Source organism: Perca fluviatilis, chromosome 13 (genome assembly GCF_010015445.1).
Source record: "Perca fluviatilis chromosome 13, GENO_Pfluv_1.0, whole genome shotgun sequence".
Taxonomy (NCBI): Eukaryota; Metazoa; Chordata; class Actinopteri; order Perciformes; family Percidae; genus Perca; species Perca fluviatilis.
Window position 1 is genome coordinate 3,263,536 of NC_053124.1, and position 19,394 is coordinate 3,282,929.

Below are 19,394 nucleotides of genomic sequence, written 5' to 3' on the forward strand. Positions count from 1 at the left end.
AAAGTGGTTTACTTTTGATTTAGTTGACCATATTTTGCCTGGATGAAAAGATGTAAATGGGAACACTTCATCACAGACATCACATATATATGGAACAGTGACCACCCACTTTTTTAACGGCTCTGGTTCCGAAAGTGTTTTTTCCCCGTTCAACATCTCCTTTGACGTTTCATTAAATGCAAAGAGTTAAGTCTGGAATCAAGCCAACCAGCTCAGAGACGAATCGTGACCATTCGCGGGTGTCATAGGCATAGATTTCAGAAGGGGAAGCAAAGGGTGGTGCCCCCCAATTTTTTGAAGAGGTAGATTTGTCCCCCCTGAAGAATATGTAAACAACCCACTCCCCAAAAGAGGTAGAAAAAAAAAAAAAAAAAAACGTTCGGGGGGCTCAAAACGTGTACGGAAAACAAGAACTGTGTCCAACTGTGCTACATCGGGGGGGTTAAAGAAACACAACAAGAGCGAGAAAAATAAAGATGTGATTTCTTGTGATTTTATGTCTTTTATGTAGCTTTAAACTTTGCAGGTTCTGGCTAAAGCAGCTTAAACAAAGTCTCCTTCTCTAACAGATTTGTTGTTAAGATGTGCATGATTAAAAAAAACTAAAACAAAAAAACATCCCGAAACACGTGATGTTTTGTGAAATAAAATTTTATGAGGGATACCATAGTTATAATGTGTCCCCCCAATGTTGAAACAAAACCTACGCCCTTGGTGGGTGTGGTAAACATTTCCATGGTAACAACAAGTTCCACCAATCAGAGACATCGCTGTTACGCTTAGGACCGTGGGTAGTGTAATATTTCTCCATAAGGTTGCGAATAAAACGTGTTTTTCTTGAAACAAGGTTGATTTCATACCGACATGCGGCTTCTACAGGAGCAGAAACTTTCGCTCACAACCTCGTAGCTCGTGGTCAGTCTACCTCGGATGGTCTAGACATTATGGCTGATAATCTAAATCCTTATGGAGAAAATGATTGGGATTTTTACTTCCGGAACCACATTGTTGAGCTCTATGGCACATAATTAAACACGTTATGCATATCAATGTAAAGTACACACTGCGTCATGCACATGTTGAAAAGGCAGTACTTGAGTTTCAGTAAACATTTGTGTCCTTACCTTAGTTTCCTTCACCCCTGCTGCACTCTGGTCAGAAGTATAGAATAAATTACATGTTATTTCATTAAGAAGCATAGCTTCCTCGACCTGTTGGATAATCAACAGGAATCGTGAAGTTTCAATGAGGAACCCGTGTCAAGCCAACTACAAAAGGAAACAAGTTAAAACTGAGGACAGATGGAAGAGTGTGCAGATAGAAAACAGATGAGGACAGAAATCCAAGATGGGTTTCTATGGTGACGTTCAGACTCAGGACCCCCGACTTCAAACAGGTCCTCAGAAACACTCGACGACTCGGAAATAGGGCTGTGCAGTTAACCAAAATTTTTATCGCAATTACGATTTCGGCTCCTAAACGATCACAAAAACAGATAAATTGAAAAAACTGATTATTTTCCCCATTACGTTTTGCAAGTTAACGCTTACGAGAGGGAAATTTCACAGTGCAAGGTGTTTTCACTGTTGATTTGTTTAACTGTTTCAATGTTTTTTAAGTTTAATAACTGCAACATCTTTCCAAGGGTCGATGAGTAATCGTTTTAAATGATCGGAATTTTGAATTCTTTTCATGATCTAGCAGCCCTACACGGAATTTTACTTTAATTGATGGATGATGGATTATTTAAACAAAACTCTATGGCCGTGATGGGATTGTACGACTTCATCAGTCAAAACCGAAAATCTGATCTAATTTTTTTACAAAAAAAAAAAAGTTATTTTTTTGACATGTTTTTCTACGATGTGTCATTTACAGCACAGTTAGGTAACGTGATGAAAGTGCAAAAGTAGTGAAATAGATTGCGCTACATTCGTATGAAGTGACGCGTGTAAAGTGACTCAAATAAATACAAAATTGTACTTATATGTCTATGTACAGGATATGTGTAGTTGTGGAACATAGTAAGTAGGCTGTCAAAGCTGTTTTATTCACTTTAAACATCAGATGAAGAGACTCTTTTCTCTAATACAGATGATGCTACATCAGACACTGACTCAGTTACTGATTTTAAAAACAGACTTAAAACATATCTCTTCAAGATGGACTGACTGACTTATTTTTATGAGATGACTATAATTTTAACAACCTTTTTTGTTTGTGAAGTGACCTTGGGTCCCATGAAAGGTGCTTTAAATAAAATGTACACACTTTTGTCACAGCGTAGAAAAGCACAACACTGTCGCCAGATAAGTGTCACTTTGTTTGGCTAACTTTCTATAACCAGTGTGTAGCATGAAAGCACAGTGGGTGGAATTAGCAAGCTAGCTAACTAACTATCCAAAAATCTACCAAACAAGCTTAGTAACTTTAAACATGCTAACGTAAAGCGGACTCTTGGAAAAATACATGCTTTTTTTGTCATGACTAATTTAATGACTCAGCATCATTTGTATTTTCACCATGTTTAAAGTGAATAAAACAGCCTTGCCAGCCTACTTACTGAAGCAATTTAATCTCACCTAAAAGTCTCACCGGACTTCTGTGCCAAACTGTGGACCAAACCACTGTGAGGCACGAGAGGAGGGACTCAAAATGCATTTTTTGCCCCAATTGCGTTTGTATTGTACAAATTACACAATTATTTGAAGTATACTTTACATTCAATACACAGCGTGGTTTTAATGATATTTCAATGTTATGCTTTAACGAGTGTTCCTTCTGATGGCATCATAGAAACCCAAAATAAAGTCAGTAAACAGTTGAGACGGACTTTCAATCTGAACAGAGCGATTAGACTTTACAGAAAAGAAAAAGGAAATTAGTCAGGTGAGAAATCAAAAGCCACAAACAGAAAGAGAGAAACATGAAAGCACAAAAAGAAAGCAAGTCATTAGTATTAGCGATATTAAGGGTCATTGCATTGTAAGACATAAGAAAAAGACAGAAATAAGATGTCCCATTATAAATTAGTGGTGCTGCGTTGAGGAACACACTTTTCTCCAGCGTCCAGCTAATTCTCCCCACTCTACAAGGAGATACAAAAACACACGGACATATTAACACAGGGAAAAGTAGGACCGGGGTCGGGGGGAAGTGTCGGAGACAGGGGTGTGATGTGGAAGGGGGGGGGTCTGTAAAAAAGAATTATGTAATAGTCTGCCGCATTTTGTAATTAAAACCCTCACGAAATATGTAAAAAATGTCTCGACATTTTGTAATAAATGATTAGATAATTCTTAAAAAATTAGAACAATGTAATAAAATGGTGCAATATGTAATAACTACTGTATATCAATGACGATTCCTTTGGAGGATTGCTCTGGTGCCGGCCGGATGTCCCTCAACTTCCTCTTTCTTTGTGTTGCCGTTCTAAACTCTGGTGGATTTGTGAGGACTATGGTTAACTGCTCCTCAGATCTCTGCAGGGTAAATCCAGACAGCTAGCTAGACTATCTGTCCAATCAGAGTTTTCTGTTGCACGACTAGAACTACTTTTGAACGTACACACGTTCCACCAAAACAAGTTCTTTCCTGAGACTATTTTGCAGAGGCGCTGTCATTACGTCCGGCGCTTAGCGCCGCCCAAGACGATTGTGATTGGTTTGAAGAAATGCCAATCAACCAGAGCACGTTTTTCTCCCATCCCAGAATTTGTCTCTACTGGCTTTGAAAGGCATTTGGAGAAAGAAAATCAAAAAGTAATAAATATAGCCTATGTCACCATGAAATATAACTGCTTATCTTTACTTACACGCATTATGTAATAATTAATCACAAAATGCGGAGAAATTCATTACATATCATGTTCAGGGTTTGTATTGTGTTATGCTATTGGTTTTATTATATAATCAAGTAAAAATGTATTACATTTATTACATAATGCGTTGTAACAGGGTCTGGGAGGGGTAGATTGGAAAAGGCAGGGTAATCAATATAAGGAAGGCTGGGGTGAGAAGGCAGGGAGAAAAGGAGGGGGGGAGGATATCTCACCAGGAATTTCCGCTTCTGCTTCCAGTGGTTGCCCTGCGCGTTGGTGGCCATGTGGGCCTCCGTCACCATACGGATCAGCTCCCACTCCTCCTGGGTGGGCTCCTGTCGGTCCCACACCGTCTTCTGCAGCTCCTCCTTCCGACGGCGCTCCCGGTTCTCCTCGATTAGCTTCCGCTTGGCCAGCCTCTTGCTGTCGTCCAGCACCACTGGGGAGTGTGTGTGTGTGTGTTGGGGGAGAAGGGGGGATGGGGCAGAAATAGAAAAAGGAAGGCATTGAGAATGAAGGGTAATGAGAAGGAGTGGGAGGATGTAGAAGAAAATGAATTAGATGAAAAAAATGCTTTATGCTAAATTGCTTTGTTTTGGTTTAGAAATGAATATCTTTTGCTAAGTTTACACTTCGCTTTGTGTTTCAAAACCCCTAAACCGGAGACATTTGAAAACACTTCTGAAAACGTTCTTCCGTTTTGGTTTGGAATCTGCGGGGTTGTGTTGCCAGTCTCAACGGCCGCAAACAGAGACCTTTGGAAACACCAACACTGACGCCGTTTCTTCCCGCCAGATTGGGTCATGATGTTTGGTTTTTCTAACTATTTTCATCACTGATTCATCGGCCAATTATCAGCTCAATTGATCAGTACTTTTTTTTGTCTATAAAATGTCAGAAATTTGTGACAAATGTGCAGTTTCCCAGCGGCTTGTTTTATCAGTCCAAAGATATTCAGTTTACTATAATGCATGACAATGAAAAAGCATCTAATTCTCAAGTCTGACAAGCTAGAGCCAGCGAATATTTGAATGAAATGATTAATCATTATCAAAATAGCTGCCAATGAGTTTTCTGTTGATCAACCAATTGATTGACTCGTTTCAGCTATAATTCACACAGTATGCACTGTATAATTTATTTTGCCAAATTCTGGCTAAATATGTGATATATGTATGTGGTCTCTGGCAGGTTGATCCATTCAGCCGTAATCCTGTACACACTGTGAGTACATTGTTTTCTGTGAGACATGCAACTCATCTAATGGTAACAATGTGTAAATGTGCACAGGCGCAGCAGCCGACAGCAGCTCTGTTCTGCTCTCTGCTCTGTTCACAGTAATCATTTTCTCATTAATTATACCTTATTTCACCAACAACCCATCCACTATTAATCCAAATGTTCAGTTTTATGACTCGATCCGTAGATAAACTAGTTGCTATGGACGCCGAGTATCACTAAACCCACGGATGGAGCTAGCATTGTGTTTGAATCATGTGTGTTAACATGGACATATAGAATATTGCCGTTATGAAGCTTATCCCGTTTTGATCATATTTGGGATGTGATGTTTACATGGCACACAGAGAAATCATGTTATTCATATCTCCGTACAGGCTCGCTGACATCTGTCTGCTCTGAGCGCATCCACACCTCTCTCTCTCTCTCTCTCTCTCTCTCTCTCTCTCTCTCTCTCTCTCTCTCTCTCTCTCTCTCTCACACAACACGCTTCAGTCAAATATTTTCATGATCTGGTCATTATGAAATGATAAAAAGCACGCTAGGAGCACACTTTCATACACATTAAATATTGTAAGAACTGATTTCTGGCTTAGAAACTGTTGTACTATGAAATAGAATCCTGCCGGCACCACTGGATCTATTGATCACATTAACAGAATACAATAAACAGCCAATCTCAGCCTGTGAAACTTACAGTCGGTCGCCATGCCCACCGCAATGCACTTCTTGAAGCGGCATTCCTGGCACTGGTTTCTGGTCACTTTGTCGATGACACATTTCCCCTCGTACTTACAAGCGTAGGTTGGGTTGAGATTCTTCTGAATTGTCCGCCTGAAGAAACCCTTGAGAGCAGACAGGCACAATGCTCAGAAACGGCTCTATAGGAAACGCACCGAATTAGCTGCAAATGATCAGCTTGTGTTACCTTGCAACCTTCACAGGTAATGCAGCGATAGTGATAGCCTGTGGCTTTGTCCCCGCACACTACACATAGCTCATCCTTGTCCAGGTAACTTGGAATGTACCCTGGAGAAAAGAGCAAATGGTTAATATCAGATTTTATTCTGGGAAGAAAAAGATCACTCATTGTACAATTTGTCACGACTGCTATGGTTTTATTCATGGGGCGTCTCACATCTTCACGTTTTTAACCAGATTATAAAATTAACCCTCTGAGGTCCAAGGGCATTTTTACATATCTTTTTACTTTTGTTAATGCAAGATGGGGTGTTTGGCGGAGGTCTGTGCCACCCAAGTGCCCCTTTAGTTTTAAATGTATTAGTTGTTTTACTTCTTTTCCTTTTCACATATAAAAATGTGAAACATGAAACAAGTGCCGATCAAAGTGAAGGCTAACAAACCATCTTATATAGTGTATCTACAGTATATTAACTGTTCCTTTTTTGTAAAATGTAGGCGCCAACTGGTGACTGAATTATGTGGCTTTTGAAAAGTCACACATGGAGATCTAAAAGTAGGCTGACTCCTTTTTTTCCAACAGTACCGCACCTAGTATTTGCAGTGCAATATCCGCAATGATGTCGATGACTTCCACAGATAGCACCGTTGCGTTAACACCTGGACCAATTTCGGGATTGGGCTTAATGAGCTCACTGTTTTGACCTGTGGCAGACTCCAGGACCAGAGGTTAGCAAACTGATCAATATCTTTTTTGGGGGTTTGTTAAGAATCCTGCATCAGCCTTCTGTTGCCTCTCCATCAATCAATAAGGAACCCCCGCCAGCCTCAGTCAAACACTCTGAGCATCAGATGCACCGAGTCCTGCTCACAGACCAGCCACCGCATGGCGCCTTAAGTCTTGGATTTACGCTTATCAGACTTAATTCGGAAATCCTAGACATCATTAATTCATTGATCAAGGAAGAGTCATCACTAAAATAAAAAAAAAATATTTATAAAAAAAAAAAAGTATTCTTCATACACAATCCAGAGAGACAACCATTTGTGTAATTTACAGACGGGATGGGGGTAACAAACCCCGCCCCCCCCAATAATCAAAACTGGCCAGTGCAACCCCCCTGAAAAAAAAAACAATTATACTGCATTTTCTTTCCATAAATAAAGACCACTGCACCACAAATTGATGCAGAAAAGACACAAATTGTTCCAGAAAAATTCAACAGAATGCAGGAAATTAAATGTTTCTGCGTTTAAAATTAAAATATTGCCCAAAAGTGGAGATCTCCGTGTGGAACCCAAAGTAACGCCCTTGGAGAAAACTACAGAGACTACTACAATGGAAGCAATTGCATTAGTCAATTCAAAACAGAAACAATTTAAAACAAAAATACCCCCCTTTAAAACAAAAAAATGTGACAATCACAATCGGGACGTCATACCTTTTCGGTGCGCCCCCTGCATCCACTGCAGGTGTGAGAAGTCAGGTTTGATATCAGGGAAATATTCAGGCTGATGGTGGTAATGGCTGAGAGGGATCTCCATGCTGCAAAACTCGCTCTTAAAAACAGGCGGGCCACCAGCGTACGAGCAAGAGTAGTGCTGGCTGGGCGGCCAAGCCTGCTCCATGCAGGGCGGATGGTGAAGCGGCTGGGGTTCACAGTGTCCGTACCCGGGTCCGTACCCGGTTAGTCCCTCGCCCGCCGCGTACATGCAGTGTTCCCCACCGCCCTGCGCCGAGTAGCCTCCCAGCCCAGAGTGAGGCATCTCATACATGTCTGGTATGCAGTAGTTCATCATGGAGCGCCACAGCAGAGCACCATAAAAAAGTTCTGGGGTCACCTCCTAGAACTAGCCGTTCTCTACGAAAAAAATGTTTTTTAGCAGGTTCTAAAGTTGCAAAGAAAGTCCCACACACTGTCTAACTTTCAAAAGATATATAAAGTTTAATAGTAGGCAACGTTTCAGCACTAGACCATCTTTAGGCAAAATGGTTCTAAAAAAAAAAAAGAATTAAAAATTAGGTCTAAGAAAGAGCATCAAACCAATAACCGTAAACGCACAATTGGTTTTATCCGGCGTGTCCACAGACCACAGCCTACACCTAGCAACTGCCCTAGCCGCCACCACACGGCCGAATAGGGAAGCAGAGATTTATGCCGACGTAGAGCTCTAATCTTACACTCCACAAATCCTCAATGTGTCACAGACAGCGGTGATGTCACAGATTAAGTTAGCCCTTGGGTGTAGCAACTACATCTAAAACCACCACCAGTGGAAAAACAATTCTAAAGAAGGCGACGAAAAAGGTCCAAGAAAACTTTGAATTAACTTTAAAAGCCTTTTGATAAGGGTTCTCATCTCATGTCAGAATGAGTAGCTGTCTTCACCCCGATACCTTCCCTTACCCTTTGGCCTTTAACCTTTGTGTATTAACCCCCCCGTACTTATCCTCTGGGTATTTTAAACAATATCCGTAAACAAGCTCGCTTAGGTCATGGCCATATAATTATTCCTGCCAACTATTAGTGAAAGCTGTGGCACTAAGACGATTTTAAGAAGGGTTTTGTGTTTTACACACAGAACCCTAACCCTTACCTTTCTTTCACCATTAAGACCCCTACCACAAGCAAATGGACAGAATGCAAATAAGAAACTCTGAGCACTTGACAGTATTTTAATGCGGAAATTACTGCGATTAAATAACACTTCAGTTAAATATATACCAAAATAAAAAAAAAAAACTAACTTCATTTAGGTTACTGGGCAAATCAAATCAGGGAATAAATGATCATTTTAATGATCTGTATTGTTTGTGCATATAATAACATGTAAGTATATACATCTCAATGTATGTGCTACCGCCATAACAACATGACCTTTTTTTTTATTTAAAAAAATAAAATTAAAATAAAACCATGTAAATGTAAAAAAGGTATTTAAAATGATGTATTTTTTTATGTATACAGGATTTGTTATTTTGTTTTACAAAATATATAATATATACAGGAAATATTTAAAGTTGAATGAGGAAATATTTTAAGATGAATGAGGGGTGTGAAAAATAACAAGCTTCGGCTTCGTCCCGCTTCGACAAATTGAACGTATTGTTTGTAACACTTTATAGATATTGTTTTTCCTTTTGGTGTGTTGCTACGTACTAATTGTGTTTTTATATTTTATTTTAATGTAATTTTTTGTTCGAAATAAAAAATAAAGAAACAAGAAATAAGAACAATGCTTACAAAAACAAAAAGTAGATATCAGATTCTATTCTTTGAGAACTGTTTTTACATCAATCAAAATGTGTACTTTTTTAACTAAAATCTTACAAAATATTAAGAATACAAAAATTGTAATATATAGTACATAAAATACATTATATACAATATTATATTATATACAATATTAAAAGTATTTTCTGTGAAAATTGTTTTATTTTTCTAAGATGTAAACAATGTAAATGGTTTTTATTTGAAAAATCAATATTTTTTCCTCACAATGTGAGCAGCACGCGAGCAGCACGCGAGCAGCACGCGAGCAGCACGCGGAGCGACACATAGCCTGTTTCAGATAATACACTCATTATCCTCCACACCGGCTATACTCAGCCATATTGATTAGGCTTCCTGCTCAATAAGAAAGGGATAAGCCTCATGGCGGGGAGGTGTATCTGTTGGGATTCATTCACTGCCATCAGACTCATTAACAGCTGATAGGAGTGGTGATATACCGAGTATAAGTGTACTCTAAGTGTACTCTACTGTTTACATTTCTTTCAGTTTGCACATGCAGAACTTACATTTGCTATTTATTATTATTATTGTTGGTGTATTTTTCACATGCTTCATGTTTATTTTGTATATTTGTAGTACATATTGTAGATGTTACATTGTTTAGCATTCTGAGGACAGCGAAGGAATTTCATTGTACATGGGAAACATATTTCCTAACTGTTCATATGACAATAAAACTTAGAATCAACAACATTTTCTAAAACAGTACTTCTCCATAATAGGGTGTTCTATATATCCCTAATAGAAATGTTATTACTAAAACGCACGCACGCACGCACTCACGCACCCTACGGAATGAAAAAAGGTGATTGTTGTACAGATTTTTAAACTCATTTATGTATCATTGTGATTATTATAATGTTATGTATTCATATGGTTGCTTTCCCTTTCACGGACATTTTAAACAAATATTTTGGTCTCTAAAATGCCATAAAAGTCCAAAACCGAAATATATTCAGTGTTGATTCAATTCAGTACAATTTTATTTATAGTGTCAAATCATAACACGAGTTATCTCGAGACACTCTACAGATAGAGTAGGTCTAGACCACACTCTATAATTTACAAAGCCCCAACAATTACAGTAATTCCCTCAAGAAAAACTAGAAGATGAAAAACTAGAAAACATTTACTTCTAATAAGCTGGAACAAGTGATTTATTTATTTATTTATTTTTTTGATTATTTTTGGGGCATTTTTAGGCCTTTATTGACAGGACAGCTGAAGAAATGAAAGGGTAGAGAGATGGGGAATGACATGCAGCAAAGGGCCGCAGGTCTGAGTCGAACCCGGCCCGCTGCGTCGAGGAGTAAACCTCTATGTATGGGTGCCTGCTCTACCAACTGAGCTATCTGGGCGCCCATTCATAAACACCTAAATGTGTATTTTGGATTCCTCCCCCCCCTCCCAATAGTCAGAAGACATGTTATGGAAGCAAAATAGCCCAAAACCTCAAAATTGAAAAATTATAATTGTGATCACTCTATAGCAGTAGGAAGGAGAAAGCTCCAAACTGATTACAGAGGAACAAAGAAATAATGATACCTAGATGGAATTCTGCCATTTTCCTAAAACTATTAGAAGTATGTATTATTTCCCAGCAGAACTCTCCTATGATCCTCATCAAGAAACCCAATGTTAAATCAACAGACAAGTCTGTCAAAAAATATAGATTGTTTTTTCTGAGTTTAATCAGTCAATAGTCATTAAAGTATTAGTGGTTCATTGTAAAGTTTTATCTAAATGACTGCAGGTCTGTAAAGCTTCTTTTAGAGACATTTTGGGTCAGATTTGATCCGGCCAGCGCCTGAGATCTTCTTAAGATGACCAGACACCAGAACATAGAACATGTTGCTAGGCCATAGAGGTGGGACACAAACATGAACGTGGAATGTGAACACATGGCGGAGTCTGAGTATAAAAGATACCTGCAGTTATATCTTTAAACTCCCTGCTGCTTGTACTTATCTGAACCCTGAAGCAAACTGAATTGCAGCCAGCCTGCGCACTTTGCCAGAAAAGACGCGATCAATACTGTTGGTTTGCAGGATTATGAAGAGATACATTTAATCAGGGTTCTTCAGAATATCCAATTGTACAAAGACCTTGTTGAAAACAGAAGCTCCAAAGTTTAAATCTACATAAATCTCTCTTTATTTTTTCACTTCCTGTTGTGCTCTTTAACACTCTGAAAGGAATTTTCACATATCCTCTTAAATGTACCTTTTTAAGGTATTTGCATATAACTGATCCCCGTGTGTTTAATATCAAAATGTTCAGAACAAACTCAGCTTTCCGTATAGAGAGACCCAATTTTTTCCTAGAGCAATGGTAAAAAGATAATTTGGCGCTATAGCCGAAACGTTGATGTTGGCTTTTTTAAATTCCTCAAATCTCTTTTGAAAACAAACCTTAACTTATGATGTGTTGTATGAATTGTTTTGGTGCTTGAAATGAGTTTACCAAATTCTTAGGATAAAAATAGTAAATAAATGTCTGAAATTAAATTTTGTAAAACCGCTTTTTAGGTAGGAGTTTTGTCAAAACATTTTTTTCGTCCTCGGAGGGTTAATCACCTGATGTAGCAAAGTACATATAGATATTTTTACCTCTACTGTGGAGTGGGTTCTTTCATCGACCTCTTCTAAATATTGGGGAGGAATCTAGACCTATGGCTGCACAAAAAAAAGTCTTCTTTCTCTTTAATGTTGGGACGAAGTACGGTTAATGAGCTGCCAGAACTTTTTCTGTTATTTTACAGATTTATTTCTTCTTACTCTTTCTAGTTTTGATGCTCACATTGATTTTACATTCGTTCGACTTAGGTGCTGTCCGAAACGGCTTAGGTGCTGCACCTAAACCTTATAATGGCAGGGAAAACCCTGGACTGTATATTTGAACAAAAATGTTCCATAGAACGTGATTCACAGTTGTATTTCTGTTTAGTCATATTTCGAATTGCATTATGGGACATTACTCCATGCTCCAACAACTAATACGTAGTGAGCTATTCACAATGCCCTTATCTTAAAATTAATTAAAGAAGAGATTTAATTTAAGAAGTTTACTTACTGAGCAGCTTTGTATGAAAACATTTTATAGAACAGAAAATGTTCTGTATCGTTACTGTAGCTGAACAAAAAGTTTCAAAGTCAAAGTCCGGGTAATGAGCAGGCAGAACTTTTTCTGTTATTTTACAAATTATTTCTTCCAAAAAAAATATAAAACAAGTGCTGTGCCCCAAGAGACTGAATATGAACACCACTAAAGCTTTTTCATGTGTAATTGTAATGTGTAGTAAATGTAATTCTTTCCAATGTGATGCACTTTTAATTTCCCCACACTGTTAGTAAAATCAGTAGAAATACAGGCTATTATACTGTGTTAATTTGAAGGAATTTTCTGTAATGATTTTCCGTAGTTTGACTTTTGGATTAACAGAAATGTCTGTACTGTAAACTGTAAAAAGGTACTGGTAATTTTTTTTCTACGGATTCGTTTCTTACAGTGCAAGATTTACAAAGAAATTTGATTTTGAGAAATTGCGAAATAAAATCAATCTCTACACATTGTTCACCTCCGCAGTTTTCTGTAAATTAAGAAGACATTTTCAAACCATTTAAAAACCCTAGTTCATGAAAGGAAATGGGCTTAATGGAGCAACCCAATTCGGACTGATATTACTCTCTGCATTTCCCCTCATTATAAAATGAGAACAAAAAGATTCTGTATTCAACTGGAGTGTATTATCACATGGCCCTAAGATGGAAATTCAGCGCCAATTCAGTTAGACAGCATATGACTGAAAACATGACACAAACACACGCTGAACACATTTCAGCAAACAGGCTACACAGAAGAGTTTCCTTTGTAAAGCTGTATGTCCCCCAATATGAAAGACAACGCACTCCCCAAAAGAGATAAAAAATAACCGTTTATCCTTCTTACATTTAAATAAATGTTTCCCAACGATTTGTGACACCCCTATAGTGGACCATACCATCTTAACGACATTTGTGTTGCCGTGGCAAAATAGTCAGAATAGCGCAGTCGCAAATGTCAAGATCTATAAACGATCTGACGGAAAGCAATAATTGTGTCTACGCCCAGCAGTTTTCCTTGGATTAGGGTGGCACTTAAATCATGGTTGCAGCTATTGCCGTGGTCCTGCTCTGCGCTCTGCTATGCACTGCTACACCATGCTATGCTCTGCAGTGCCCTGCTACGTCCTGCTATGTCCTGCCGTGCCCTGCTACATCCTGCTATGCCCTGCTATGTCCTGCTAAGCCCTGCTACACCCTGAAACGCCCTGCAGTGCCCTGCTATACCATGAAATACTACAACTACTATTTTTAGTCATAATTCCATTATCTTTTATTGTTACTATTAATGTCACTGTTCATCACACCCAACCGGCACCGTCAGACCTACCAAGAGCCTTGGTCTGTCCGAGGTTTCTCCCTAAAAGGAAGTTTTCCTCACCAACTGAGGTTTCTCCCTAAAAGGGTTTTTTTTTATCGCCACTGTTGCACTAAATTCTTGCTCTTGGGGGAATAATAGGCATTGTTGGGTCATTGTAAATTATAGAGTGTGGTCTAGATCTACTCTATCCGTAAAGTTTCTCGAGATAACTCTGTTTATGACTTGATACTATAAATAAAATTGAATTGAGTAGCACAAATTGTTGCATAAAAATTCACCAGAATTCAGGAAATTAAGTGTTTGACGCTTACATTTTTGCTGGGGGATGACCTCTAGACCCCCCCAGTTATAATGTATCCCCTCCATTTTTTTAACAAAACCTACGCCCTTGGTCAAAGACACAATTGATTTTGGTTGTCTTTGTCTGTGGTATTTCCAATTCAGTTATTAGTGGAAACGGGGATTCCATGTTGCATCTTAATGACCATACAGTAATTTTTGCGACGGGTTCCAAGCCTCCCTGACGCAAGTCGACCCCAAGGCCCTACAGAGTCCACAGTGTGTAACCTAAAGTGTGACGGCGTCTAGGCAAACGTCAGGAAACATCGCAATTTGTCCAACATCAGGAAGTATGGCAATGGATGAGCTGCATGGTCTTAAGTATAAACCCTAACCCTAACTTCCCATTTACATTCATGTTATACATGCGTTGTAATGGCACCAATGTAATTTTTGGGGGGAACCACGCACACTTTGACATAGAAATACAGTGTCCTCAGATGGTATACTCCAATTTTCGTAAAAATCAGATAAGCCCTACATGAGAAAAAAACTTTTCGTACAGCCCCCTCGGGCTTGGACCCTTAAGAAGTGAAACAATTCGCCGTATTTAACATTCAGTCTAGCCATTTCATTTTTAATACCATATATTGTAGCATCTTAGGTATAACTTAATCTAAGCAACCTGCCAAAGAAATTGAAAATAAGTCGGAATTAAGTGTATTTAAGATATGTTTGCTCTAAAGGGTCATTTCAATAATTTTTTGAAATTGTTCCAGTATTAAGCGAGAACGCTGTAACCGGCAGTCGTGAACCAGGCTGTAATGTAACCATATCAGACAAATGCGTATCTCCAGTTTGTGTCCACTAATAGTGCTGTTTTTGCCACTGACAGGCTCATTTCTGTCGCCCCCCATGAGGAAATCTAAGTAATGAAAACAACACTGTCGGCGCATCCAGCCTTCTGTGGTCGAGCACTGCCCCCCACTCCTCCCCCACGCAGTTGCTAGTAGCCAAGGAGGACACGGAGGATTAAAAAAACATGATTGACTCTTTAGAAGAGTTCATTATTGTCAGTCGACGACAATCTTCTGAACATAGTCATAATGAGAAATATAGAGAGAGTTGTGTGGAGCGGATAATCATAATTAGCTTTGTAAAAAACTCATTTGGCAATGGCTTGACGGACGTTCATTAATATCAAAAAGTTACGCACTAAAGCTTTAAGGTTTATGGCATTATGGATAGACCTGGTTGTTAAAGACAAAATTTATTTTGTTTAACCAGAAACAGCTCCAAAATCACCATCGCCAAACTCACCAGATTCCAGTTAAATAAACAATACTTTTAGCGTGTAGAAGCCATGTTGTTTTTATTTTCTGCCGACTACAGCAATCTTGCTTAATACTGGACCAGTTTCAATAATTGCTGTTCCCATCAGTCACTTAGACACAAAAACATGTGCGAAGTTTCCCTTTAAGTGGAAATGACTTTTCATTGTTATTTACTGAAAATTGTACAGCTCACTCCTGCAACAGGCCACTACAAACCAAAGCATTTGAATACTTGTACTAAATTGGTCATAATCTTAGAATGATTACACAGCTTTGTTGAATACTCCATTCTGATGGCCAATCAGGGCATTCTGCATCTATTCTAGTCTGTTATTTTCTTAAGAGCAGACCGTGGCTATGAACGCAGTTCAGGGTGATTAAACCAAACGTGGCATACAGGACTGACAAAACAGATTTTAAAAGGTCTATCACAGATGATTTTTAATGACAAGTACTGTATGTAAAAGTGCATTCTTGTCAGTGTCCTGCTGCCCCGTCAGGGTTGCAACCCGCTCGCTCTACATTTTACCTTACTTGTTATCCTTTCTATTTCGTTTTCTAATTGTCTCTTATTCTAATTATTGTTTGCACACTGTCTCAAGAGTGCCTCCACTGCACACATTGAATGGGCAAATAATAATAAATAAAAACGTAATACCTATAATGAGCCACGTAGAGCAGATCATATTTGTCTTACATTTCATTCTATCAGTCTATCTCTATCTCTATCTATCTCTATTAAACGTATAGAGGCTTAACTGGTAGACCTTTCCATTACACCGGTCTCTAATGAAGCGCTTATCAAGTGTGAGCTCTAAGAATAGGTCCACATAAAAATTGCATATTTATTCATTCAAAATAAGTCAAATCATTCTGAATAAGTATTGTGGTGCTGCAGAGACAAATCCTATCCTACAGACTAAAATATATAATCTTTGTTTGGTACAGTCACACTATAATCATTTACATTTTTAAAATTTTGATATTTTTCAATGGAAATGAGAATACTGATACAAAAAGAATCATTCCCTCTAATATCGTGAATCACATCGCAATCACAGTATCATTCCAAATAACCGCAATTAGATATTTTCTTCATATCGTGCAGCCCTACACTGTTAGAAAAGTACGTAGAAATACAGGCTAATATACTGTGTTAATATGAAGGAATTTTCTGTAATGACTTTTCACAGGTGTATTTTCCGTATTTTGATTTTTTGAATAACAGAAATGTCCGTTTGAAGATACACTGTATATCTGTATATCTACAGAATGTTTCCATTTTTGGATTAACAGAAATGTCTGTAAACTTAACAATAAAAAGGTACTGGTTATTTTCTGCCAGGACATTATCCATTTTTCCATGGAATCTTTTCTTACAGTGTATCCCCTTCACCCCCCCGAAATCTACACCTATGTCTTTAAACATATGTGATTGCACAAACAGGACGACCACGCCAAAACCAATGATCAATGTTTCATTTCTATAATCTGTCTGAAAGAGCAGTCCGAAAGGCTTATCATGGGATTACATGTTATAAGTGTGAGTGGGATCAACACACGCAGCAGCAGCTGGCCCTAAATCTGCCTGATACCAGTTTAACTTCTGGATGAGGTGATGTCCTGCCCACGGACTAATCTCGTTTGGAGTTTCGACTCTCGGCAAACTGTTACAGTAAGCGTTCATCAGACAGCGTTTAACGCCTGTCGATACTGTACAATCTGTTGTCTGAGCGGACAGTGTTAACGCCCACGCCTGGCAGCTTTCATGCTTTTTAAGGATCTCTCCGTACATTTATTTGATTTCTTTCGACAGTTTAATTTGACATTTTTTACGACACACTATACAATGACTTTTTGGATTTATTTCAACATACTCTACTATGACTTATTTTGACATACTATGACTTTTTATAATACATATACTTATTTTTATTCATTTAGCTAAACATCTACAGTTGTGTGAAATATTACATTAAGATGATTTTTCATAAAAATCTGACAGATGCACTCCGGCAAAATTGACTTGATGAATTTTGTATATACATAATACATGGAAATATAATTACACATCTGCATGTATTCAGTACCTATAAAAAGATTTCTTTGTGCATTCATGTATTGAACAAGGAATTAGACAAATACAAATTGAACTATTGCAATAATCTGAATGATGGATTTTACGCTTTCAATTTCCCCTTTGATATAACGCTAATAAAAGCAACTTAATGAGAGCTGACGTTTAACACATCTGCACATTTAATAGCTCAAATGGAGCTGGATACAAAATAACTTTCTTTTTCAACTACTTTTCATTCATATGACAGTAAACACAAAAGCCTAAAGATGAATATATGACAATATTTTTCAGAAGCCCCACAAATGCCTCACTTTTAGTACATAAAAACAATCACATACATTTTAGTCTTTTCAAAGTAGCCCAATCTACATTTTAAACAAGTGAACTAGTTCTCCACTTACCCTGCTTCTCTTTTTTTTATCAGTTGCATCTTTTCCCCTTTAAACCTTGCTTTAATAATATTGGAATATGTCCACAAGAATATTTCACACTTCCTGTGTGAAGTTATGCTGAGTAAGTAGAAATAATCCATTGGATACTAATGGCTTGTCTCCGGCAGCTGACTCCAGGTATTCCTGACAATCGGCTGAGCTAAACAACTAACCCTAACACAATAAAAGGCTGTTACTTAATAATAATAATAATAATAATAATAATAATAATAATAATAATAATAATAGTGGTCTCTATTGCCTTGCAAACAGAGACACAGTTTCTCTGTGGACGCAGCTCAGCACAGTGGCCGTGCAGCGGGCTATGGCCCAGATATATTCCCTCCCTGATTGATTACTTTAGGCCTAGGGGGTTCAAAGCCGGTCATGTACAATTTCTGGATGTGAGGAATCTCTTTTACCCCAGGCCCTCGGTTGACCCACTGCCCTGCGCCACATGTCCCTGGCTGCTCGCCGTTACCTGCGGAGGACACATTAGTTGTTGAACCTTTTCCCTGTTAAGCTCGGGGAAGCAACAGAAGGCTTTTTCCATCGCCGGAGGTTAAAGTTTGAGAGGATTATCCCAGCACTTTGGAATGAAGTGAATCTATTTTTAAATACTGCTCTTCTTTTATTTTGCCTTCATTCATTTGAAATGCTTCTCATACAAAGCTCCAGAAGTGATGGATTACTCTTTATCTCGGTAGATCTGCACACATTCACTGAGTGCTTGCAAGAGAATCCAGTCTCACTAGTTACTACGAGTCGCCGTGTTCACAGTACATGAGCAGTCATTTGCCATTAGCCTGATTCTGTAACTAAGTGGGTATTACAGTTCAAATGCGCTCTTCATACCACGTCATCTTACAGCGCCGCGGTCGAGCTGCTGCTCTGCCCGGTGCGTTCAATATCTGACGCTGAGAGCCACTGACCACGCGTCAGTATTTCACGAGTTGGTAGTGAGAACGTGTTGACCTCAGCAAGTCAACCAATGGTGCCGGCAGTCGTAGTCCTGTACACACCATGATAACATTTAGTTGTTGTTGTTACTGGGCTTAGATACTGTACGAAACAAGTTCACATGTTCGCCCTTCAGTGGATTATTTAGATAGGCCTATATTAGTTTTCTTAAAAGTCACTACAGATATGACACTATTTTGACCATGTATAAAACTCACTCCGATTCTTATATATGAGCTACTGTATGGGAGCTGTGGCAGTTCTCATGTGTACTACGAAATCAAACAACTGGTCTACAATTGGCCCAGAACGCTGCTGCAAGGCTGTGGACCCGGTCTAGCAGGACCACTCAAATCACTCACAATCACAGATTTTTTTATTATTTTTTTTAAGATAATTTTTTGGGCTTTTATTGCCTTTATTTATAGGACAGATTAAGTCAGGGAAGTGGGAGAGAGAGGGGGGGATGACATGCAGCAAAGGGCCGGGTCCATCCATACATCACCAGTAGGTCACTCTGGTCTTCTGACGCTTGGCTAAAAACAAAAGGTGGCCGAGCCTATGAGGTGGTGGCTCGGTACTACTAACAAGTTTATATATATATATATATAT

At 38.5% G+C, this 19,394-nt stretch overlaps 1 protein-coding gene across 8 annotated transcripts in view; it reads right to left on the minus strand.

The window, feature by feature from the left end:
* The window catches only part of thrb (thyroid hormone receptor beta), a 168,663-nt gene that overhangs the window by 10,545 nt on the left and 138,724 nt on the right, over positions 1 to 19,394 (minus strand). For 4 of the 8 annotated variants that reach the window (XM_039821152.1, XM_039821149.1, XM_039821148.1 and 1 more), the window contains 4 exons: positions 5,988 to 6,088; positions 5,757 to 5,904; positions 4,054 to 4,259; positions 1,125 to 1,211 (listed from right to left, as the gene is read on the minus strand). In XM_039821152.1, the coding sequence (XP_039677086.1) occupies positions 1,125 to 1,211; positions 4,054 to 4,259; positions 5,757 to 5,904; positions 5,988 to 6,088 (542 nt within the window). Of the gene's footprint in view, positions 1 to 1,124; positions 1,212 to 4,053; positions 4,260 to 5,756; positions 5,905 to 5,987; positions 6,089 to 7,422; positions 8,680 to 19,394 lie in introns of those variants that run through there. The other 4 variants (XM_039821145.1, XM_039821146.1, XM_039821153.1 and 1 more) reach the window with 4 other exon arrangements.